This window comes from Syngnathoides biaculeatus, chromosome 17 (genome assembly GCF_019802595.1).
Source record: "Syngnathoides biaculeatus isolate LvHL_M chromosome 17, ASM1980259v1, whole genome shotgun sequence".
Classification (NCBI taxonomy): Eukaryota; Metazoa; Chordata; class Actinopteri; order Syngnathiformes; family Syngnathidae; genus Syngnathoides; species Syngnathoides biaculeatus.
Genome location: NC_084656.1, coordinates 6,027,929 through 6,053,897, shown reverse-complemented (window position 1 = coordinate 6,053,897; position 25,969 = coordinate 6,027,929). Strand labels below are relative to the sequence as shown.

The window sequence follows — 25,969 nt, the reverse complement described above, 5'->3', positions numbered from 1 at the left end:
GGGGCCATAGGGGTCTGGTGCAGTGTGCAGAAAGAAGCTGGCTCTAGGAACATAGAATGTCACCTCTCTGGCAGAGAACGCCCAAGCTGGTGTGTGAGGTTGAGGAGTTCTGACTAGATATACTGTAGTTGAGCTCTCCTCCATACACTGTTTGGGCTGTGGTACCAGTCCTCTTGAGAGGTGTTGGACTCACTTGCACTCTGAAGTTGCCCATGGTAATAGGTGCTGAGCAGGTTATTGCTCCCTGCCTTGGCGTCTATATTTTGGGGTTCACCCCGGTGGACGAAGGGGTAGCCTCCCTCTGCCTTTAGGTTTGGGACGGGTCCTAACTGTTGTTTGGGCCTACGCACAGAGAGTACCCACCCTTTTTGGAGTCTCTGGACGGAGTGCTGGAGAGGACTCCCACTGAAGACTCCTTCATTTTGCTGGGGGACATCAATCGTCACTTGGGCAATTATATTGAGACCTGGAAGGGTGTGATTGGGAAGAATGGACCCCAATCAGAACCCGAGCGGTGTTCTGTTACTGGACTTCAGTGGTCATCACAGATTGTCCATAAGGAACCAGGATATTCAATCATAAGGGTATCCACATGTGCACATGGCACCAGGAGACCCGAGGTCACGGTTCAATGGTTAGGTTCTCTCATGATTGACAACATTTGGAAGAATCCTCTGTCAGGAGTTTCAACTCCCACATCCGTAAGAACTTTGCTCATGTTCCTCGGGATGTGAGGGATATAGAGTCTGAGTAGACCATGATCTGCGCCTCCATTGCTAATGCAGCGTACTGGAGCTGTGGTTGTAAGGTGGTCAGTGCCTGTCATGGCACAACCCTCAAACCAATGAGTGGACACCAGTGGTGAGGGATGAAGTCAAGCAGAATGAATCCTAGCATGACATTTTGGCCTGAAGCAGTTAATGGGTACTGGCTGGCCAAGCAGAAGGCAGCTTTGGTGGTCGCTGAGGGGAAAAACTCTTGGGACACATTTTGTGAGACCATGGAAAATGACTTCCAGACAGCTTTGACGAAATTCTGGTCCCTCATGAGTGGGAATCACTGCACAATCAACACTGTTTATAGTGGTGATGAGGCACCGTTTGCCTCGATTTGGGACATTGTAAGACTTGGTTGATGGTCCGATTCATGAGCAGCGGTGTGTTTTTTCTCCAGGTTGTGTAATGGTGGATCAGATCTAAATCCTCAGCAGGGTCCTGGAACCAGTCTACATGTCTATTGTGGACTTGGATAAGGTGTTCATTTGACCGTATACCTCAAGGAGTCCTGTTGGACTTCAGAGTACCGCAGCGCCTGATATGGGTTGTTTGGTTCATGTACAGCCAGTGTCAGAGTTCAACCCTCTTTTCTCGCAATCAATCAAATTTGTTTCTGGAAATGGTTGGACTTGGTCAAAGCTGCACTTTGTCACTGGTTCTGTTCCTAACTTTTTTGGTCAGAATTTCTTGGCACAGCCGAGGTGTCGAGGTGGCCGTGTTTGGGGACCACAGTACAGCATCTTTGCTTTTTGCAGATGATTTAGTTCATCAAGTGGAAGGGTTCAAGTATCTTGCAGTTTTGGAATGAATGAAACAGGAGATCAACAGGCAGATAAGAGCAGCATCTCCAGTGAGGCAGAATTCGTATGGGTCTGGAGTGGAGGGAAGCTGAAAGGTGAGGCCCTCTATTTACTAATTGATCTACATTCCTACCCTCACCAATGGTCATGAGCTATTGGTCGTGACTGAAAGTACAAGATCCTGGATACAAGTGACCACAGGATGTCTAGCCTCTGTGTTCAAGGCTGAGAAGCTCCGTAATCCGGGAGTGGTCTTGGGCATCTGATTAGGATACCTCCTAGATACCTCCCCAGTTAGGTGTCTTGGGTATGTCCCAATGGAAGGAAACCTCAGAACGACCTAGAAAATGCTGGCAAGAGCAAGTCTCCCGGTTGACCTTGAAACGCCCGGGATCTCCCAGAGGAGCTGGATTAAGTAGCTGGAGGGAGGGGAATCTGACAGACATTCCCAGCAGATCCTCACAATACGTTGGGCCTCCCACGTCAGACTGGCATCTTCCCCACCATCCGAGCAAAATCACCGCCAGGTGGTGATGAGGTGACAGCTCTTCCCCTCTCTTCACCCAAGTGTCCAAGATATGGAGCCGCAAGTTCATTGACAGAACAACAAAGTCGATCATCAAACACCTAGGTTATCCTGGTGCCAAATGGACACCCTTATGCTTGAACATGTTTGTTCTGGACTAATCCATGATGAGCACAGATTTCCAATTACTGAACACCACTGGAGTTGTGATTGGGGGTGCTGTTCCTTCCAATCACACCCAAGTCTCACTGTCATTGCCCACATGAGCATTGAATGAATTCCCCACTGGTAACTCTCTCCAGCATCCCCTCTAGGAAAACCCAAAAAGAATTGGTACTCTGAACTGCTGTTTTGTGCAAAGGAACAAACAGCACTCAGAACCCGTCCCCTCCCCCTAAGCTGGAAGGCGGCTACCCTCTCGTCCATTGGGGTGAACCCAAACCTACAGGTGCCAAGCCGGGGGACAAGTATACCCACACCATTCCTGCTCAGCAGCTCTCACTGTGCACTACTCCAGAACTCCACAACATTTTTTCCACATTTTCTTCTTATAAATCAGTTGGCTTGATCCGCTCATGTTGTTATCTCCACGGTAGTGAATGTATTGAGTCCCATTTGTTTTTACAAGATAGAGCCCACTGATCATAATCCAGCTGTCATCGGGCAGGAGGCAGGGAACACCCTGAACTGGTTTCCAGCCAATTGCAGGCCACATGGAAACAGACAACAGTCGCACTCACAATCACACCGAAGAGCAATTTAGAGTCTCAAATTAATGCATGTTTTTTGGATGTGGGAGGAAACCGGAAGGCCCGGAGAAAACTCATGCAGGCACGGGGACAACATGCAAACTCCACAGAGACGCGGCTGAATTTGAACCCTGATCCTCAGAACTGTGAGGCCAACGCTCAAACCAGCGGCGCCACTCTGCTGCTCTTATAAACATTTAAAGAGGGAAAAAAAAAATAAAAGTCCAATTAAAACAGCATAGAGTACAAGAAACATTTAAAGATGGAAATACTCTAAAAAGCATGAGGGGGAAAAAAAAATAACCTGGATTTGAAAATATATTTTAGTGTACTGCTAAAAGTTTGCCACATACCATTCGTGGTACTCATATCACACTTTGAGAATCTCTGGCACAAACTATTTGTCTTAAAAAACACTTTGTGATTGAACAGGTTCAAGCTACTGCTCATCAATGAATGTGACAAAATAACCCAATTTTAAAGTCGAAGAAATGTCATACCTGGGTTTCAATACAGGCATTTAAATCACAAAATGACAGAGGGCTCACTATTTATCAAATGAGAAATTACCTGCTGTTTTACCTCTCATGACTTGTAACAATGTACATACTAACGTATTGGGGGAAAATAGATTAACAACGGGTTGTAAAACCCTTGATAGGGATCAAGTTTTCAAAAGGTGTAACTATCTGTAACACTGCAGGTTGTATGTGTAATTCCTCGTTCTTCAACCTTTTAGAGGGCACAGGGCATTGTTAGTTCACACTAAGTCGAGCCAGAATGGGCCCTCTGAAACCAATTAACATCCCTCATAGAGATGATGGCTGCCGTGGTTGCAGGGTATATAGACAAGTTATGGCGGAAGGCACTGCTGAATCAGGTCAGAAACTATAGTACTTGGGTGGCAAAATATAGTGTGTTAAGATGAAATCGGATGCTTTCAAAGCCACACAAACATCATGCTTGAAAAGAAAACTTATCTATCATCTTTCAGTGTAGATTTGTTCAAACAACTGGCATTCCTGAGCATACAGTGTTGACTCTGAGGAAGTCAAAATGGAATCTCTTCAAAGAGAAAACGCATACTGTACACTGTGTAGTGTAGTACTGTATCCCTTAGTTTGCCAGCGAAACAGTAGTGAGGCCTACAATCACCCAGAGTTGACTTGAATAAATGTCAGAGTCTTCTTCTTTTCCTTTCGGATTGTCTGTTAGGGGTTGCCACAGCGTGTCATCTTTTTCCATGTAAGCCTATTTCCTGCATCCTTCTGTCTAAAACCAACTGCCCTCATGTCTTCCCTCACAACATCCATCAACCTTTTCTTTGGTCTTCCTCTCTCCTTTGCCCGGCAGCTCCATCCTCAGCACCCTTCTCCCAATAGACTCACTCTCTCGCCTCTGGACATGTACAAACCATCAAAGTCTGCTCTCTCAAACCTAATTTCCAAAACGTCCAACTTTGGCTGTCCCTCTAAAGAGCTCATTTCGAATCCTATCCAACTTGCTCACTTATAGAGAGAACCTCAGCATCTTCATTTCTGCCATCTCCAGTTCTGCTTCCTGTTGTCTCTTAGGTGCCACCATCTCTCATCCGTACATCATGGCCGGCCTCACCACTGTTTTGTAAACTTTGCCCTTCATCCTAGCAGAGACTCTTCTGTCACATAACACACCAGACACCTTTCGCCAGCTGTTCCAACCTGCTTGGACCCGTTTCTTCACTTCCTGACCACACTCTCCATTGCTCTGTATTGTTGACCCCAAGTATTTGAAGTCGTCCACCCTCGCTATCTCTTCTCCCTGTAGCCTCACTCTTCCCCCTCTACTTTTCTCATTCACGCACATATATTCTGTATTACTTCAGCTAATCTTCATTCCTCTCCTTTCCAGAGCATACCTCCATCTTTCTAATAGTTCCTCCACCTGCTCCCTGCTTTCACTGCAGATCACAATATCATCTGCGAACATCATGGTCCAAGGGGATTCCAGTCTAACCTCATCTGTCAGCCTATCCATTACCATGGCAAACAGGAAGGTGCTCAGAGCTGATCCCTGAAGCAGTCCTACCTCCACTTTGAATTCTTCTGTCACACTGTACTATTCTGACATGTTTCTCGGCCACACCAGACTTACACATGCAGTACCACAATTCCTCTCTTGCTACTCTCTCTGAGGCTTTCTCTAGATCCCCAAAGAAACAACATAGCTCCTTCTGACCTTCTCTATACTTTTCCACTAGCATCCTCAAAGCAAAAAATGCATCTGTGGTACTCTTTCCAGGCTTGAAACCATAATGTTGCTCGCAGATATTTACTTCTGTCCTGAGTCTAGCTTCCACTATTCTTTCCCATAACTTCATTGTGTGGCTCATCAACTTTACTCCTCTATAGTTGCCACGGCTCTGCAAGTCACCTTTATAATTCCCACTGCTCTGAACATCGCCTTTGTTCTTAAAAATGGGAATTATCACACTTTTCCTCCATTCTTCAGGCATCGTCTCACTCTCTAGTATTCTGTTGATGTCATGATCCTGCCGCTCCAGCACGAGCTGTGCGGGTGCGCTGATTGGGAGGTGCACATCTGCGCCTCATGCAGCCTGATTATGCTGTGGATTTATATGACCGCGATGACAACTGGCCGGCGCCAGTTCGTTGATCTTCATGTCCCGTTCGTGTGCTCCGGTATCCCTGATTGAACCTGTGTGTACCGACCTTCGCCTGTTCTCCGATCAACCTTGTAAGCCTGACTCCTTCGTTACTTCTGCCTGCTTTGATTGTTCTCCTGTGTACCGACCCCTGCCTGTCCGCTCACCTGCTCTCTTCGCCCGACGTCCCAACTACTGCTGCTGCACCGGACTGCCTGCTCGATCCCCTACCTCTGCATATAATAAACGTGTCTCCTTGAACTACTTTGCATCTTCCGAGTCCTGGATTTGGGTCCTACTCCCGCTCCGATGGGACGTGACAGTTGAATAAGTTGATCCAAAACTCCACAGCCACTTCTCCAGATTGCTTCCACACAGGTATTTCATCACGACCAACTGCCTTTCCATTTTTCATCCTTTGTCGTGCATTTCTAACTTCCTCCTTACTAATCATTTCCACTTCCTGGTCCTTCACACTTGCCTCTTCTACTTTTCCTTCTCTCTCATTTTCTTCATCCATCAACTTTTCAAAGTATTCTTTCCATCTATTTAGCACACTACTGGCACATCTCAACACATTTCCATCTGTATTCTAAATCACCCTTGCCTGTGGTACATCCTTCCCATGGCTATCCCGCTGTCTGGCCAACTTGTTGAGATCCTTTTCTCCTTCTTTCATGTCGAGAATGAATGTCAGAGTGCTTGACTTAAACTATAATTTTATACTATCATAGCTATGCAGATAGCACATAGTTATATTTAGCACTATCTCCAAATGACTACAGTTCAATTGAGATGTTGTGTCACTGTCTAAAGCCAATAAATACCTAGATGAGCCCAATTTTTATTCAACTGGAGCACAACAAAACTGAGATAATTGTCTTTGGCAATAATGAAAAGAGGACTGCTGTGAGTAAAATCCCTGGACTCCGTATCTTTAAAAAAAACAAAGACCAAGTCTGAAACCTTGATGGTCTGATCGACTCCAACATGACTTTCAACAGTCATCATCTGAAGAACATATCGAGAGTGAAGGCTTGTACGTGTCAAGTTGACCAGGAAAACCTCATCAATGCTTCTATCTCAAGTAGACTTGACTATTGTAATGGTCTTCTGATTGGACTCCCTAAAAACAGCATTGCACAACTGCAGGTCATTCTGAATGCTGCAGCTCGGGTTCTGACCAGAACAAAAAGGTCAGAGCATATAACTCCAATTCTAATGTCTTTACACTGGCTTCCTTTCAGTTTTAAAATAGATTTTAAACTTCTTCTACTGGTCTATAATTCACTAAAGGGTTTAGGTCTTGAAAACATGAAATAAATGCTTACGGAATACAAACCCAGTAGAGCTCTGAGAACGACTGACCCAGGTCTAGTAATATACTTTGTTACTCCCCCACTATTGTTTATTCACCAAACTAATACTTTATTGTTGATTCTGTTCCTCAGCACTGTGTTAAGCCACGTTTAGGTGTGGTGGATGCTTACCATGGGAGCAGAGTGCAAGGACACCTGGGGCCTGGCACGTGACAAGCAATGTCGAGCGAGACAACAGCTAAAGGAGCCTCTTGGGGGCATGCTCAAACTTTCGAGCCAGAGGAGCCTTTATGGAAACACCATGAGACCAAATGCTACCAAGTATGACACAGTTATACACTTGGATGGAGCAAGCAGGGTGGGGATCAGCGATGGTTTGTATCAAATGGTCCAGATGCATAGTGGAGAAAAGCATACATTGGCCTAGAAGGTAATCACATCTTTCAACCAAACAACAAACAAAAAACATCTTGGACAAATCCAGAAACAAGGGGGGGGGGGGGGGGGGAGAAACAAAAAGTATATGAGTAAAGTATATACATATGACTAAAATTTATTTAACCATACCTGTTATTATTTTCACATTTGAAATAGTGCAAAATGTAATAGGCTGTAACAATATGTCACCATAATCGATTTTATCCAAGTACCAAAAGATGAAATGTTATAAAATTGAATGTTTTAAATTTGCTGGCACAAATATTACATTTTCCTAAATCATAAACTGTTCATCTGTATCCAAATCTATTTAATAATGGGCTCAACTCAAATATTTAAACATTAGGGTTTATCTCTTTATATATTTTTGAAGGCTTCTTGGTAGTGAAACCTACAATTCTGATTTGGTGTGGTACAACAACCTCCCCACGTAAATTCACAGTTGCAGTGTGTCCAATTAACCACTAGATGTCTCTCATAGAGTAGCTTGTGAAATCGTATTCATTGTTTGTGAAACTTGATATGCAATGAGTTGTAAAATAATGATGGCTAATAACACAATCTTTGGATAGTGGGGAGAGTGACATGCAAGTTCTGTATGCATAAAAACCACCAGTGTATTTACGGCATGTGCACCACGTAGTCTTTTTTTTTTTTTTTTTTAAGTATCGTAAGCTAAACCCGGCGAACACCCTGTAATTGCTTGTAAATGAGATTTCTTTTTCTGCAAATCTTTACAATCTAATTTTAAAAGCATCAGCATCATCTCCGGTAACCAATGTGCATGAAACAATTCCCACTGGTAATTAATGTGACATAAACAGGCCTGGTTTGTAGTGGTGTATGAGAGCTTTTAGTTATGCTGCATTTTTTAATATTGGAGTACTCAGTGACATGCTGGTGAGCCGCTGATATTAAAGTCAGATTTAAAAATGTATGAGCACAAAAGAGTGGCCCGTTTGCCTTTAAATGAGCACCTGGACATTATAAAATAGCGTTTGTGTATAAATATATTTGATGTGCTAACCAGTCATTCACCAGTCAAAAGATTTCATCTTACATTCAACAACAGAGGTTGTTTCTCACTGACATCGATAAATGCACAATGATACATTTGTCTCAGTAATTAAGATGCTTTTTAGACCAGTAAAATTTCCTGTGGTACACCTGGTAATCTCTTATGGCACTCAAATGGTGGTTGTGAATTTCTAGTGGAAGCCAAAATGACACTTTTTACACTTTTTTTTTTTTAATCTGACAAGGAAGTAAGTTGCAAATTAGCCACAGTATTTGTTTGTACAGCATGTCTCATTTCACCTAAAGTCAGCTGAGATAGGCTCTGTAGAGTTACCGGTGACCCTGAACTGGATAAATGTAATAAAAAATGAAAGGATGGGTCAAAGCTACAATACTTTTTGGTCATCAATAGATTTTAAGACCCTAATCCTTAATTCTCATGTACAGTCCTATTAATAATATGTGTAAAACAGTATGATGGGGCCCCTCCTGTGAGTTCCAGGTCCCTGAGGGTTTTTCAAGGCCACAATTACTCATCGTTTGTACTTTGACACCATCAGTGTCTCCAACAATTCTCTCAAATCATTACTATTTATTGCACTCATAAGAGGGAGCGGAGACCCCAGGCCTCTATTACAGTAACAGCCCCTCAACCCCCTGCCACCTGTCGACAACATATATTTTGGCCAGGTTAAAAGTCCTTCAGATCATCATCGACCCTATGATATATTTCAATTCGTTCATGTATGTTGTTTTTTTTTTTCCTTTGGCAAAACCCCAAGATGTTAATGACTCAAGATAATAACTGTAGTTCACTTTATGCCCCTTAATTTAAGTTTCTCTCTGTCTCTCTCTCGCTCTCTTTTTTACGTCATGTCCCAGAGGTAAAAAAAAAAAAAAGCGGACTATTTTTACAATGTAGGAAATAGAATGTACATATTATCACATGTACAGGGAGCAAAAATAAAGTCATCAGAAGAATACAGTACATGTTCAGGAAATTTTGAGATACCTGTAAAATCGACTTCAGTGCAATAAGGAAGTCTCCGTTCCTTGCCACAATGCTCGAACTTGACTTGTTGTGCAGTCAGCCAGCAGACGGCAAAGGAGCACCGAGCGCTCCCCTCTCTGATAGGCCCACATTGAACACATGAGCTCGTCCTTATTCCACTGGGTGGCCTCTCGGAGCCCTGAGCCGCCCCACACGCCCCCACGCATGCAGGGAGGGATCAAACACAAGCCACAGGACAAGCGCTTGCCTCAGATTTGCTCGTGTCATTGTTGCTCGCAGCCAAGACGAAGGCGAAAGAGGGATGGGCGTCTTGCTGGACTGACCCAGCCCTCTCTGAAGAAAAAATAATCATAATAAAAAACGACATTTCAACTGGTGTTGAGCTGCAGCTGCGATGCTGACATGATGTAGAGATGCCATTTCTCTCCTCCGCGGATGCAACAGCTTCAATGAAGTGATCTCGTCTTTCCAACTGGAGTCATTTTCTTCGTTTTCGTTTTTTTGATTTTTGAACTTTTACATTTGGGCATTTTAAGGAGGATGAATCAGCGGAAAGACTCGAGCATTAAAGCCGTTCAACTGCTCTCTTAGATCTAAAAAGAAGAAAAAAAATCCAAACAACAACTGTGCTTGTGGATGAAGTGCGTTTTGTTGTGATGCGTCTCTCCTCCATTTCCACTGAAACCACTTCGGATTTTCCCTGTTGGATCTGTGCGTTCCCAGAATGGCTCGTTTCACTGAAGACCACCCCACCCGCTACGGAGGGGGCACTGGCGGCAGCAGCAGTGGAGGGCGAGGAGCGCCGGGTGCCGGGAGAGGAGGCGCCCGCGGTGGAGGCGCTCCTGGCGGCCAGAGGATGTACAAGCAGACGATGGCCCAGAGAGCCCGGACAATGGCTCTTTACAACCCCAACCCCGTCAAGCAAAACTGCTTGACTGTGAATCGCTCCCTGTTCATCTTCCGAGAGGACAACCTGATCAGGAAGTATGCCAAACGTATCACAGAATGGCCATATCCTTTCCGGGCGAGGTGTACTGTGACCACACAATACAAATCCACAACCGCCTGGAGCACCCCCCCCCCCTCCTTTAAAAAAAAAAAAAAAAAAAAAAAAGCAAGCGATTCCCCACACCCACCGGTGTCAATCTTATCTCTACCTTGATGCCTGTCCGTGCAACACTGGTTGCTCCTGTCGCTCCAGGTCCTCCCTCTGAGCATTATACCCGAATATGACCACACCTACGCCTAAACGCTTAACATACACGTTACATTCATGTTGTGTTGTTGTGCAATGCTTTCCAACGATGCGACTCGCAACACAAGGTGCGTTCAATTACTAGGAAAAAGCGCGACGACCTGCTGCGCGGAGGCCGACTTGCGAGTCCTCTCCATGGTGCTGAAGTCGCCCACGCCGCCTTCCTTCCACTTCGTGCTGGCTGCAAAACACTCGGCCGTTCAGTCGCTTCGGCTTTTTGTTTGTTTGACCACAGCCCAGCAAGCGCTGTAGTTTATAAAAAACCAACACACAAATACCTCTGAACTTCTTGATGACTTTAAAAAAAAAAAAAAAAAAGAGAACAAAACACTTTACAGGTGGTCGAGAATGTTAAGTGGAACTTCGGTTGACAAATTATTTGTTCCTAAACTCTGTTTGAGTACCTAAGCAATAATTCCCATTGAACAGAATTAGTATAAGGACGGTTTGTTTGCTAACAAACTACTGAGCAAAGTCGTAGCTGCTTCGAAATTTGAATTTATTTTGTCAAAACAATCACTTTTTTAGACACATCGGCTGTCTTTATTGCCTGTTTGTTCTTCACAACAGTACAGATGATAGATTTCACCAAACCAAACTGCACCCCAAAACAGTAACATTATTAACCTTCCTCATAACTTGAGATAGTTGATACCACCCCCCGCCCCCCAGACTGACACGAGTAGGCGACCACTCGTTGTTGGTACTTTACTGAAACTGAGTACCAAAACCAGTGAATGAACATAATGACACATAATTTGTATCTTTGTGACACACTTGATGACACACCATTGTGCCAATCTGCCGCATGTAGCATTGGCGAGGAGGACTTATAACAATATCAGAATGTTTTTGCCTGACTGGTCTCGGCATCTTTCATGAGTACCTGATACCTTGAAACAAGGCTGGTACGGAACTCACCCACCCCTTCTACGAGACACAAGTACTTATTTTTCTGTTGGACATGATTAAAATGTGGTAAACTGAGGTATTTTCCCTTTCTTTTTTACATGAACACACTTTAATCATGTGCAACCAATGTAAATGTTCAAAGGACTTTGTCAGTGTAATAACACTGTCATTGGCATATTCTAAATTTCTTTATCATTCTACTGAGGGCTGATTTAGAACATAAAGAAAAAATACCTACAATATGCGTCACAAAACAAGTGATGTATTGATTGAGCCTTCCGCGCCATCTTTTGTGAAGTGAAGCATTACTGGGTGCATGAGCAATATTTTTTGGGGCAAAAATTTTGGTCCTTATTAGAATTGTTTGTGAAATGGGGTGGGTTTTTTTTTAAATTATTTAAATCTACATTTCAGGTACATGACTGTAGGTGTGCACGTGAGTGTGAATAGTTGCCGTTCAAGTTCAGGGTGTATCCCATCTCTTGGCCAAAATTACGATGGTTTCTCGTATTTCGCTTTGTAGCTAAATGAAAGTATTCAGAAGCTCAGCTGAACGTACTAGTACATCACTGCCATGCCGGATTAATAAACACAGTATTGAGTTACCTTTAAACCCATTTCAAATTTTATACTGTATGTATTAAGCCCTTAGGACAGAGTTTAAGATTAGTCATCATACAATCAGATGACATCTCATCTTAAAGGGTCATAAACCTATTTCTTTGCATTCCATAACTCCTCAAAGGGACATGACCCGTGGGCAATGACCGAGTGAAAATGGATTGCAGCATGAAACAGCCATTGAAAATAGTTAGAAATGGCCAACCATCTGGAAAGATCATGAGCACATGCATAGGATGCCTTCTTTCTTTCTTTCCAGAAAGCCTTCAACTGGAGCGTTATTGAAGGTTTCTGCTTTAATGCACTCAAATCAACATGTGGCGTCATTAGTCATTCTGTAACATGCACGCTTGGCTTTTCTTGAGAACGCATCGGCAAATCCTCAAATTTTATTGCATGAGTGCATTGTATGTATAGTTTACACAATTTTGGAGTCATATCAGTGCCCCATAAGTGAAAATGGAAGCTAATAAGTGTTTTCCCAGCTGTGTCTACAACAACAGCCTTATTGTTTTGAAAAGACCTTCTACAAGATATTTGCGGGAAAATTATAATATCATTTACCCAGCCCAAACTCAGTTCAGGGGGGTACAGTGTTTTGGTAATCTTGGAGTTCCTGCAGTAGAATAAAAGTAGCTATACTGTATACAGAAGATTAAGAAAGAACTTTGAGGATCAAATAATGTGTGTAGTCTAGACTGCTTTATTAATTGAGTTTTGTGCATACAGTGTACTTTACGTTCCATTAGATCATGTTTTAATGTTTAATGTTGTAATGAAATGAATGATGCTTGACTTTCAAGTGCTCCTTAACCCTCACACTCCCTTTGAATACATGATCCTGGCTACAATCATCGCCAACTGCATCGTCTTGGCCCTGGAGCAACATCTGCCGGCCAGTGACAAGACGCCCATGTCAGAGCGCCTGGTAAATGTTGTTTTTCTCCGCATGTTTCTTTTCGACCGTCCGATTTGCATGCTGTTATTTTTACTTGTCCTCCTTGTGTTTATTTATTTAATCTTTCTTTGTTGGATGATCTTTGGTAATGATGACCTCTCCTGGCTCAACGCCATGTTAAAAGCATTTGTTGAAATCTGTCACTTAGGTTACACAACCGACCACTGTCTGACAGAAAACAAGAGACTGAAAAGGGGCTTATAAAAAATGTCCTATGTGTCTGGTGGGGAAAAGGAAAAAAACACATTTTACTGTATTATGGTTGAGCTGCTTGTGTACTTTGAGGTTGCACATTGGAGTTTAAAATAGCGTGTGTTGCAAAGAGCCACACTGTTGTGTGACTAACTTAATGATTTCCTGTCACATTCACCCACCTGGTCCTTCTTTAAATGGTCAATGCAGCTGTGGTGCGTTGTTAGCACACAAGATTGGGATCATGAACAAAACAAGCTAACAGTGTGGGAGGAACTGTGAAAGTAAAGGTAGATGTCAGACAAAAAGCCGTCATACTGTGTGAACTGGGCCTCCTTCACCTTGATGATGAAATGAAACAAGCAGCAGTTTGATTAACACAAAGAATCAGCTTTTACTTAGTGAGCAGGGTTAATAGATCAGAAGCTGTGCAGTAACTATAATGTTATTCCTAACTAATAAGCATCTATTGCAATGGCAGAACAGAACTTTACGACAACTTCAACTAGAATCTAGCTCAACTAAAGAAGTGCAGAAATGCTTAATTGACTGAAATTCTGGATATGCCCACTGTTGCCATGCTGTTGTGAAATATTAAAGATAAATTCAAGTTTCAATAACTGCAAACAAGTTGCCATCGACATTTTTGTAGTCATAATTTGTCATTTTTCCTCAAATATCTATCCTACTCGGTGCTCTTCAGTGTTTTAAATGCTAACTACATAAATAAAAAAAAGTAATTAAAATAACAAAACCAGTGGTTTCTGATATTTGCACAGTACTTCAAGTCTAAATGTAATGTCGTAAGATTAATGCATAAATTTAAAATTAGTCAAAATGAGGAAATTGTCGATACAACATGTGCCATTAAAGCCCGGGTGTCATCCCTATAAACATTCTTAAATAGATATTGTAATGAAAAATACATATAACAGTATTCATTTCAATGTCTATACAGGGGGAAAAAAAAGTGAGCGTAGAGCGCGTCATCCATGCACAAAGTTGCGCAATTGTGTGTCCCTCGACATCCAAGTGGTCGCCATATTAGTTGCGTCATCTGTCCTTGACGTCAGCGTCACTTCCGCCGTTGAAAACGCGGAGTGCCTGGTCCTATGGTAGCCGAACAACAGAGATATTCGCATTTTTCCGACGCCCCTTCTGACACTGAAGTTCTTTTCGAAAAGGACAACATCACACAACCGAGTGAAGTTACCGGAGCAATATTACACGATTGTTTTGAGACCTCAGGGCAATATTAAACTATTGTTTCGAGCCATATTCAGATGATATCCGATCACGGCCAAACCACATCCCGTCCGATCCACTCCCTCGTCCTCTGCACCCGTGCAATCCATTTTTCATAACGAACAGTCTCTTTCAAACTTATGAAGGGTAATTCCATTCTCACGAGTCTTCAAGCAATGTCCAGCAATGCAATGAGCCGGCATTTTGGCTAACACGAAGGAACAACGAGCTACCTTCCCGGAGGTAAAACTAATGGAAACAAACGAGTCCACTAGGGGGCGCCTCTGTCCTGTACGTCACTTCCTGCTTCCTCTCGAAAACAAATCCCTCAAGAGGATTTTCATGGCTGGAGTTACAGAAAGCTGTATACGTCAAAATCACGTTTTGTGGTGCAAAAAACATGGGCCCATATTGGCTGTGGGTTTTTCATTAATAATATACCAAAAATCATCCGTTTGACGACACTTGAGCTTTAAGGGTCATGTTATTCTGTATCCTAACCAAAAATTAATGAGATTTTCTTGGCTTATGCAACACCCCACCAGAACATTATGGACTTTTTGTGACCATTGCAAATGTATCACTGCAGCTGGCATAACTCTGCAAGGTGGTGGGCTAGACACGATTGTGGTAATTTTGTGGACCAGCGCACCTGCAACAAATTTAGCAAGATGACTGCGCTGGCAAGGGCGTCGTCACAGTTGGCATCAAGCCGAGTCCAATCGAAGTGGCTTCTTTTATTCCCTTTAAAAGTGGTGCAATTGTCTCGCATGGAGATATCTGTGTATATGGAAGAAGACTCATTGATCTGTGTGCGACTGGAGCATTGAATATTAGAGGGTACACCAATTAAATCAAGAATGAACTATTAAAAATCACTGGGGTATATAAGTATAATGGTCTTCATGTATCTACATCAAGGGTGGCCAACGTGTTGATCACGATCTACCAGGTGCACATCAAGCTGTGTTCTAGCAAGCTGGCTTCCTATTTACTGTCTGTCTCATGCTTTTTACACGGCAGTCGCTGGGATGCCCCTCAAACCTCCGCACATTGCGGCGATAATATCAGTTGGTAGATGGCGAGAGGCTTGCTGCTTGAAAAGTAGGTCTTGGGGCAAAAATGTGTAGGCACCCCTGATCTACATCCTCTCCAACGGCTCCCATTTAGTGTGTCTGCCAGTATATAGAAAAGGTTTCATCCACCACATGTCCGTGGAGCTCCCGTCTGTCTCCCTGCATGTGCCACAATTAAATTCACCTAGATCATGTTAGATCACCTGTGCATAAACATAGATATGTCCCAATAAGCATAAGATTCGATCACAAATGTCAAACCCGAGTCCTGGGAGCCAAATTAGGCTCCCACATCATTTAAAGTGACCCACGAAAGCAAATCATGTGTGTGGACTGTATGTATCTTGATAAAATACAGAAGGTCCAAATTGTCTTCCCTTTGAATAACATTAAGGTATTGCAAAGATTTTTATGTGATCAATCCCACTTTAAAAATGAATGGGTTAATAGTAGAACAAGCAATTTCTTACTGGCTTCTGATTTCAAAACAAGTTCTACATTAATTTGTGGGGCATGTGCATGACCTTATGTGCTTATGCTACCTAATGTGTATGTGCTCAGAGTCGAAACAGCACTCTGAGGAAAAAAAATAGTTAGACACAGCTGGTGAAGATGGACTTTCTAAAACCAAAATCTCACTCACCCAAGCACATCTCCTGTGCTGACATGCCCCACTTCAGTGGCTACGAATGTTGAGTCCAAACTTATTTTTTGCTGAATTTTACTCACAAACACGGTGCAATAAAACATAACCTTAGTATTAAGACTCAGAGGTTGTGACTTGTTTGTAACTGTCTACACACGCTCAAGTAGCATCTGAACACAAGATACAGTATGTCGCGCTTAGTGAAGCGTCTTCCTTCGTGATACAGTACGTTGTCTAGCGTCCATTATCTTTGTTGCTTCGGCATGGGCAGAGGAGACTATAGAAAAGGTCACATTTCTTGATAGTGCTCCAACCTGTCACCCAGCCTTTATTGTAATTATTTATGTTGGAGGCTGCAGTAGGATTTAGGGGCTTGAGGACAGTGTCTTTCAGGTTGAAGTATGCTGGCAGGGTGTGAGGAAAACCAAAGGGGGTGGAAGAGGACTAAGAGTAGGCGTGAGATAGCCACTGTTCAAGTCATGTGCAATGCCTGCAGGCCTCTTGCGCAGAAAGTATACGCTGAACCATAGGACAACAACTATCAGGTATTCATTCACACCATTTTCAGCTCACCTCTTCAGTGATGGCGAAAGGTATTGATTTTTGCCGTCACCCAAATGACCCAACTGGATGTGTCGATTGTGTGACACTTCTTAGGTAAAGAAGGGAAGACCCACTTGTCATTGAACATTTATTGGCATGTGGACAGTTTAAAAAACAAAACAAAACATTGCAATGACTTTTTCACTTGCATGTTACCTTCAGAAGAATAGATAATTTACTAAAAAGAATAAAATACGTGCTGGTTGCAATTCCAAACGTGTCCAAATTTGTCACTCTGTTTGACTCTGAATATGTAATTCTGACTTTAGTGTAACATAGTTGCTTCACAGTTCTGGGGACCCGGGTTCAAATCCCTGCCTGTGAAGATTTCGCACATTTCTCTGGGTACTCTGGTTTCCTCCCACATCCCAAAAACGTGTGTGGTAGGTTGATTGAAGAATCTAAATTGCCTATAGGTGTGGGTGTGCTGCGATTGCCAGGTGACTACTTTAGGGTTCAACCCATCACTTGCCCAATGATAGCTGGGAAAGCCTCCAGCACACACACGACCCCAGTGAGGAGAAGCGGTGCAGAAAATGGACGGATGGCTAATTTTTTTTGGTTAGTGTTTTACTAGCGGTGGACCCCCTAGGCAGGGTTATTACAGTTAAATTGCATAAATGCATAACATGGAAAACAAACAAACAAACAAAAAAACCGAGTCATGCTTTCTAACAACAACAGATTTGATGCAAGTGAAACATAAACACTCAAATCTTTTCTTTTTAGGAGAGTGCAAAATGAATAGTTTGTCTTCTTTTCAGAAATTGACTGATACAGAGGTGCAACTGTAACATTTTTAACAATGTGAATTATTTAGCTCTAAAAACCAAAAATGGGATTGGGTGATTGTTAAAATGCTGCTGAAAATTGCTACTTATTTATTTATAGGCTATTGGTTCGCCATGACATCCGCGCTAGCAGCTGTGCTGCAATTTTTTAACATTTTTGTTATTTTCCAGTGGTACATGGAGCTGGAGTTACACATCTTCTCCCCGTAATGTCTTCCGAGTGCGAGATTTGAAGAATTGTGGCAAGCTATTTTTGGGCTCCAAAAACCAATATGGAGAGCTAGATCTGGCCCATGCGCCTGAAGTTTGACACTTGCGCCCTAGTGTTAAGCATGTCTGTATCACAATCCAGAGTTTCTGGGGTTGAAATCTTGGCTCCGGCCTTCCCGTCTGGGGAAAGTTGTAGTGATTGATTCCCCGTTATTATCATTCAACAATGAATATATAGTATGTATACAGTCATTCTAGAAATTCACAAAAAACTGTAGATGCTTTATAATAAAGCACGTGCAGTTGTTGAAGATGGCTTTTGTAAGTTACTTCAGGTTTGAGCTGATTTGAAAAAGCTGAGCTATGATGTCATGGCCAAATGATATATTAAAAATCTGAATGTTTTCTCTCTTCATTGCAGTTTAATTTCTGTGCTCACAGGCCTTACTCTTTTTATTTTAGTTTTTACTTCACAGAACAAGGCTCCACTTTTTGCACTTCTGCTTGTGATGGGGCAAGAGGTGAAAGGGGCCATCTTTTTTTTCTCTCTCTCCATGTTACTTGCCCCTCTTTCTTTCACTTTCTGCTTCATTAACCGCTCTCTATCATTGTCATCTTTTTTTTTTTAAATCTCCCTTGTCGTTCTCATGGTCTCTCTCGCTGTCTCTCTGCAGGACGACACAGAGCCCTACTTTATTGGAATATTCTGTTTTGAGGCAGCCATTAAGATCATCGCCCTGGGCTTTGCGTTCCACAAAGGCTCCTACCTCCGTAACGGATGGAACGTAATGGACTTCGTGGTCGTTCTCACCGGGTGAGTCCTTCCCCCGCTGGGTGTCGGCCGTATATGGGTATCATAAGTGAGAGAGTGGCTTCTTTTCTTTGCGTGTGTCTTGAGAGCAAGTTTTGTGCTGTCGCCTTTTCCCCCAGTAAGTTATTTCCAAGCGTCTTGCATCTTATTCAACAAGTAACACAAGCACATGCAGTGCTCATCTGTCTTTTGGGCAAAGGTTGGAAAATTATGACTTCTTTATTTTTTAAAATTCACTAATTTGTCTTGTATTTTATTTCGAGTGGCCATTATGCTCCAATAAAAGCATCTGTCGAGCAGACTCTCGGTCTTCAGATACTGTACATGCAGTGTTTCCTGTTATCAGAGAAAGAAACAGAGACGTTTCCTCTCAAATAAAGCAATCATCAGGTCAATAGTTCTTAGCAATTACCAGAGGGATTTCAATTTAGGTTTTGTCTCAAGAGCAGGATGTTGTTACTTTTATCCACTCATGCCAATCAGATGGACTGAAAGAGGAATCATAATGACTTTTTTTCTTTTTCGAATGTGAGTGTCAAGTGATAATTCTGATTAGAATTTGGATTTGTTTGAAGTTTCCAAGTCATACAATTAAATGGAAAAATACATCCATGCATTTTCTTTTGCCACTTATCCTCATAAGGGTCACGGGGAGGGCTGGAGCCTATCCCAGCTGTCAACAGGCAGGAAGCGGGGAGCACCCTCAACTGGTTGCCAGCCAATCACAGGGCACATTGAGACAGACAGCCACACTCACAATCACACCTAGGTGAAATTTAGAGTGTCCAATTAATGTTGTATGTTTTTGGGATGTGGGAGGAAACCGGAGTGCCTGGAGAAAACCCACGCAGGAACGGGGAGAACATGCAAACTCCACACAGGTGGGTCTGGGATTGAACCCGGGACCTACGAACTGTGAGGCCAACTTTACCAGCTGATCCACCGTGCCGCCCCCATGTCATACAATTAAATGGAAAAATACAAAAGCTCAAAATTCTAATGAAACAGCAGTTTGATTTAAAAAAAAAAAAAAAAAAAACACCGCTTGTAATACCACGGCGAGCTGACTTTATACTACTTTGGCATACATAGCTGTACATCCTAATTACCTCTCCAAAGTTATTAGCTTCACAGTGCTAATATTAACCTTCATATGTGTACGCTGTGCCTGTATAAATTCTTTTACATTATTTTTCTTTTGGTATTGTTCATTCTTTGGGGATACTCACTTGGCATTTGTCTTTGCTTGGAATAAAACACTTGATAATCACCCCGATAATTTATCATGCTCTGTAAATATATCACCACTAAATTACTGCAGTAGTCTCTTCAATGAAGCATGGAGGCATTAGCACTCGCAGTCTATTTGCAGTCTTTATGTGGAGACCGCGAGTTTTGTACTAATGCAGTACATGGAAACACGAGCCTCCTGCCAGAAGTTTCCATTCGCATGCGTTTGTTAGCTCATCTAGCACGTCCTATACAGCGAAGGTGAAATATATTATCGAACACACACCGTACCAGTCACAGTTTTGTTGTAAAACTAATTCCTTCAAATCCCCCCCAAAAGAGTGTAATATTCCTCCACTGATTTGGAAGTGCCATACAGTCCTGGTGAATAATAATAATAAGCCATTAAGAATTGAAAGTAGGCAATGATTATAAGATAGTTTGCAGCGTGCCGTGAGGTAGGATGTGTGCACCAGAGCCACCCAAATTTGTTGAGTTTTTGACTTTAATAAATCAACACTGTCATCTGAAAACGTGGCAGCATGTCAGGATTAATCCTCTCCTTTTTTACGAAATGAAAAGAGAAGCAGATTTTTGGTCTTGGCAAGGCATTGCTGACACAGCTGGATACAAATTAACGATCATATTGTGTGTCTCCATTTGGTTGCCTGGCAACCACTGTAGATAATGTACATTAGTGTGTCCGGGACTGTGTGTTTGTGTGCATGCCTGTGAAACTCCTCTTTGCACTTGGCATTGTCCCTTGGGATGTGGTTTTGGGGTCAAAGGTGTCCAGAGCGTGCTCAGATCAAAGTGAACGTAATCACACGACAACGTGCAAGGGGTGTTCAAGTTGTCATTCTGGTAGCTGCCCCTCATGTTCAAACAATATAAAATGTAAAAGTCTTCTGACCACATTAAGAGACCTTCAGTCCCCCCGCAGAGGATTAAACTGACTTTACCTGACACCAGACTGTGTCATTTCCATTTCCCGACACTCCATCGAAGAAATAACCGTGTTCAAGTTACAGTACTTGTTTAATCCACTGTCTTTTACTGTTGTGGCTGTAATGAGTAACACAAGCTAACTGGAAGCTCTTTTAGCAGTCAAAAGAAGATGATTTAGTGGGTCGTAACCACTTTTTCCAGCTAGCAGGGTAACATGTATTGTTTATCTTACAACTCACAGTCAGGGTTATATGAACTGAAAATACAGGGAAGTGCTTATATTTTTTTTTGTCATGATTCTTGTTCTCACGTTGCTTGTTTAAGAAAAAAGTTAGGCTGTAATATTCACCTGCCATGTTAAGCACACAGTGCAGTGTGGGTTGATTATTCTGTAGCGTCGGCAAGGTTGACTGATCCCAGCATGCCTCATGTAGGCGTAAAAGGTGTAAAAGTCACCTGAGACTCACTTTTGTGTTGAAAGCAATTTTGCAGTTTGAAAAAAAAAATGCAAACGCTGGTGCTGATTTTGACATTGATCTACTGTAATGGTCGGTTTAATAGAACTCGCATCAAATGTGAGTTCGATTTGAAAGGCCCACGCAAATAAATGACTGCTCGACCGTTTAGATCTCTGATGTGCCAGTTTTGTGGAAAGGCAGCGTAAAAGAGGGTTTTTTGTTTTGCATTGTTAGAATAAATATGCATGAGCCCATCACATCCATGACTAATGCTTTCGATGTACAGCCCCTGGGGAACGTATGTCTCTGATAGCTGGCGATTGCCGTAACATGCATAATATACTATGATATACTGCATCTGCAACAATATTCATCAGCATTTTCTATCTATTAATTCGATTTTTCATGAAATACAACTTATACCTCTGTACCAAGAATCAGTCTGTCTTTGAGTCTGATGCCAGCGCTTAGTCCTTTGGCTAATTATGTTTGTACAGCCATCCAAGACTAATGAAAGGGTCTAAATGATAGTGTAGCTGGAGGCAGTGGCAGACCTTTAATCTGTTCTGATCAGACATTAAAGCTCCTAAGAGAATGAATCTTCCTGACTTGCCAAAGGCCTAATCAATAGCATGCAGAACGCAGGGCCAGCAAAGGAACCATCAAGTCTGATGAGGACCACTCGGGATGTATTCTCTATTCATCTAAAAGATTGCAGAAGAGCTAAGACACGAAATCAATTAGATGATAAATTTGGGGTCGCACTGAAGTCTCTTCCTCCCTCATTCCTCCCTCATTCCAAACCATGCATGATTGGCTCAGGGTTAGACTCTAAATTGTTCATAGGTGGGAATGGCTGTGCAAAAGAAAATGGACGGATGGATCATAGGAGATCACGGCCCGGCCTTCCTGTTTCAGTGAAGGTGCTGAATTGGTCTTAGGTGTGTATGTGACTGTAAATGGCTGTTTGTCTATATTGTATTATACAGTAAATACTGCTATATGATTGGCGGCTACCAGTTAGAGTACCTCCCCATCACCGTTTGGGACAGGCTCCAATGTACCTGCGATCTTATTAAAATGAAATGTCCTAAAATAATTGGATGGATGGAATTGTTAATCTCATTTTCAGTTTTTGCATCTTTGTTTTTAGGGTTCTGTCTGGTCTCCCACAGTTTTAAGAATGGTTTTGGTTTCCATGCCACTATTACTCCTTTTGTAAATAGCCGTAATGCAAAAAGTCCCATCAGCACCATTTTCACCAGTAGGAATTCAACTCTTACAAGTACCCTGTGCTCCAGTCCCAGTGAAACACACAAGTGACAAATCACATCTGGGTTTGCCACCGCGGTATTGGGGTCTGAATGGAACTTTCTAATAAGTACTGTGAAAATGAGGCGCTTTCTAGATCGCTAGATAAGATCCGTGCGAATGGGTAAGTGCTTCTTCTGGTTAACCTTCCAGGGCCTCTTGCACTCTGACATGTGGCCATCGCCACTATCAACTGAAACCTCGCATCACCATTTGGTGCCTCTACAAATGCTATGGCAACCACAATCTAAGGCTCAATTTTTTTTTTTAAACTCGGCGAGAACAATAACACCGCTGTCATCACCACCGAAAAAAGCAAGGGCAGTTATTTGTATTTGTATTTATTTATAGGTATGTCTGATTCAGGAGCCCCGGACTTAAGTGCTCAGGGTGAGAGTTGATGCTTGTTTTGACTTCAAAGTTATGGAGCCCTTTCATGTGAATCTCAGGCAATGGGGCGGACACAATAGGAAACTTCAAAGTATGATCCCAGAGAGTGCAGAGGTGGGCTCACATTTACCTACATCCGGCTGCATCAATAAATGCTCCTTTTGAACCGTGACCAAATACTCATAATCATGAAGGTCTGACTGTGTAGACGTACGTTGTGTGTGTGTGTTTTTATTGGATGTACCTTGGGCCAGAGCTTGGCATCTGGGTTAAATAGCATTATTTTACATTGCACTGAGGAATATTTTTACTGATGCTCCCCCCATTTCAATTCTGTATAGTTGACCATTGGAGTTTCAAACCCACTCTTAAAAATAGAGACTAAAGATGTCCAATAAGAGTCATTTTAGTTATTGCAACAGGTAGAGCAAACTGTATGGTGCATCCGCCTAAGGTAATGTACACGAAGTTTTATTCTCATCATATTTACACATGAAATTTACAAACTAGTTTTCTAATCAGAAATCAAGGGAAATTAGCTTTTGTACAAATGTTCACCTTTGTAAACACAAATATTTGTAATATCTATGCATGATAACATGAAATTTTGGTACAGATTTTCACATGACTTATGGAAGTTGACACATGATTTGCCTTCGTGGGCCACATAAAATCATAGGGTGGGCCGAATTTGGTACCCGGGCCTTGATTTAGACAGCTGTGATTAACTGATTAATTATATAATCACATAAATATGTATTTTGCACTTAGGTTCATAGCAATTTTTAGCGGGCATTAACCTGCTGCTTATGGACTGATTATCTTTGTTTATTTGGTATTGTTCAATGATGAAACAAAACCAGGGGAAATAATTTGATTTGTTCTGTTACATCAGAAAAGGGGCAAAAATGGTGTTAATTGCTCTCCAAAATTAAAAACAGATTTTCCAAGTCTCTTATTTTGACATCATACAAAAGGTCTACTTTTTTCAAAGGTCTACTTTCACGGTGGACGACAGAAATTGAATATTTATTGTTGAGAGGGTGTAATCAGAGGTTTTGGATCATTTTTAAGTTAAACAATGGTTATTAAGGAATAGATATTAATAGTTGTCAATTCATTTGATAATTGATTAATTGTCAAGGTGGCAGGGTGCAGAGCTGGTTAGCACATTTCACCTCAAAGTTATGAGGACCAGGGATGCAAATCCCCACCCCCGCCTGTGTTTACCTAATTTGCATGTTCTACCTGTGCCTGGGACTTTGAATGTTGGGACTATGACAGGAAAAGCTCAGGAGTTGGTTGACATGATGATTAGGAGAAAGGTCAATGTACTGTGCATCCAAGAGAGCAGGTGGAAAGGTAGTAAGGCTAGAAGTTTAGGAGCAGGGTTTCAATTATTCTACCACAGAGTAGATAGGAAGAGAAATGGAGTAGGGGTTATTTTAAAGGAAGAGCTGGCTAAGAATGTCTTGGAGGTGGAAAGAGTATCAGATCGAGTGATAAGACTAAAATTTGAAATTGAGGGTGTTATGTATAATGTGGTTAGCGGCTATGCCCCACAGGTAGGATGTGACTTAGAGTTGAAAGAGAAATTCTGGAAGGAACTAAATGAAGTAGTTTTGAGCATCCCAGACAGCGAGAGAGTTGTGGTTGGTGCAGATTGTAATGGGGATATTGGTGAGGGAAACAGGGGCGATGAAGAAGTGATGTGTAAATCCGGCACCCAGGAAAGGAACTTTGAGGGACAGATGGTGGTGGACTTTGCAAAAAGGATGGAGATGGCTGTAGTGAACAATTATTTCCAGAAGAGGGAGGAACATATCGTGACCTACAAGAGAGGAGGTAGAAGCACGGAGGTGGACTATATTTTGTGCAGACGACGTAATCTGAAGGACATTACTGACTGTAAAGTAGTAGTAGGGGAGAGTTTAGCTCGACAGCATAGGATGGTGGTGTGTAGGATGACTCTGGTGGTGGGTAGGAAGATTAATAAGACAAAGGTAGAGCAGAGAACCATGTGGTGGAAGCTTACCCCAACCAGGTTCTCACTCGGAGTGAGCAGGTTGGATAGGATTAGAAATGAGCTCATTAGAGGGACAGCCAAAGTTGGATGTTTTGGAGACAAGATTCAAGAGAACAGACTTCGATGGTTTTGACATGTTCAGAGGCGAGAGAGTGAGTATATTGGTGGATGGGTGCTGAGGATGGAGCTGCCAGGCAAAAGAGCGAGAGGAAAACCAAAGAGGTTTATGGATATGGTGAGGGAAGACATGAGGGCAGTTGGGTTAGAGAAGAAGATGCAGGAGATAGGCTAAGATGGAAAAAGATGACACGCTGTGGCAACCCCTAACGGGACAAGCCGAAAGGAAAAGAAGAAGAAGAGTGTATGTACTCCAAATTGCAGTATATACGCAAAATGATCTGCATGAACGCAGTTTGATCAGTCCTTGCTTACATGCCCCCCAACATATGTTTCATGAATCGGCGCCAGGTGTTTGAGTTCTCTCTCAGAGCTTCCTGCGTGGTTCCATTATTGATGCATCTCTCAATGTCAAATCAACTGATTGATGGTGATTGGCCTGAGAGACGTCAGCTGTGGGTTGTTTTTCTATGTCTACGTGGGAGCCGTGGTCTTAGTACAAACTGTTCTGATCAATGTCTCAATCTGAGTTAGGGATCCTCCTCCCCTCTGGTGAGCATCATGTGCTGCTGATGGCATGTTAGCTACATTGGAGCCGCCTGATTCCAGCTCTGCTTTGCCTGTCGGTTGTCACATGAGAGCAGCAGGTGGGGACTGACTTGACTTTGACTGTCCCAAGGGCTTTGTCATTGAGCTTAGCAGTTCCAAAGTAATAGGGACATAAATTAACTGAGCAGCTAAAGCCACATTTTCAACGAGTAGTATCATTTGGTTCAGTTTGTGACACTTTGGTTTGGGATGGTGAATTCTTATTTGGCTTGTGTTTTGTGTGTAGGCTGAACGTTGTATCAGCTACTGAAATAGTGAGATTATAGCAGTATAAAATAC

At 42.5% G+C, this 25,969-nt stretch overlaps 1 protein-coding gene across 3 annotated transcripts in view; it reads left to right on the top strand.

Annotated features, from left to right (window-relative positions):
• The first annotated feature begins 9,520 nt into the window (after positions 1-9,520).
• Positions 9,521-25,969, top strand: part of cacna1bb (calcium channel, voltage-dependent, N type, alpha 1B subunit, b) — a 188,491-nt gene continuing 172,042 nt past the window's right edge. For all 3 annotated transcript variants that reach the window (XM_061847561.1, XM_061847560.1, XM_061847559.1), the window contains exons 1-3: positions 9,521-10,292; positions 12,892-12,997; positions 18,465-18,604. In XM_061847561.1, the coding sequence (XP_061703545.1) occupies positions 10,006-10,292; positions 12,892-12,997; positions 18,465-18,604 (533 nt within the window). In that variant the 5' untranslated portion in view covers positions 9,521-10,005. The remainder of the gene's footprint in view (positions 10,293-12,891; positions 12,998-18,464; positions 18,605-25,969) is intronic.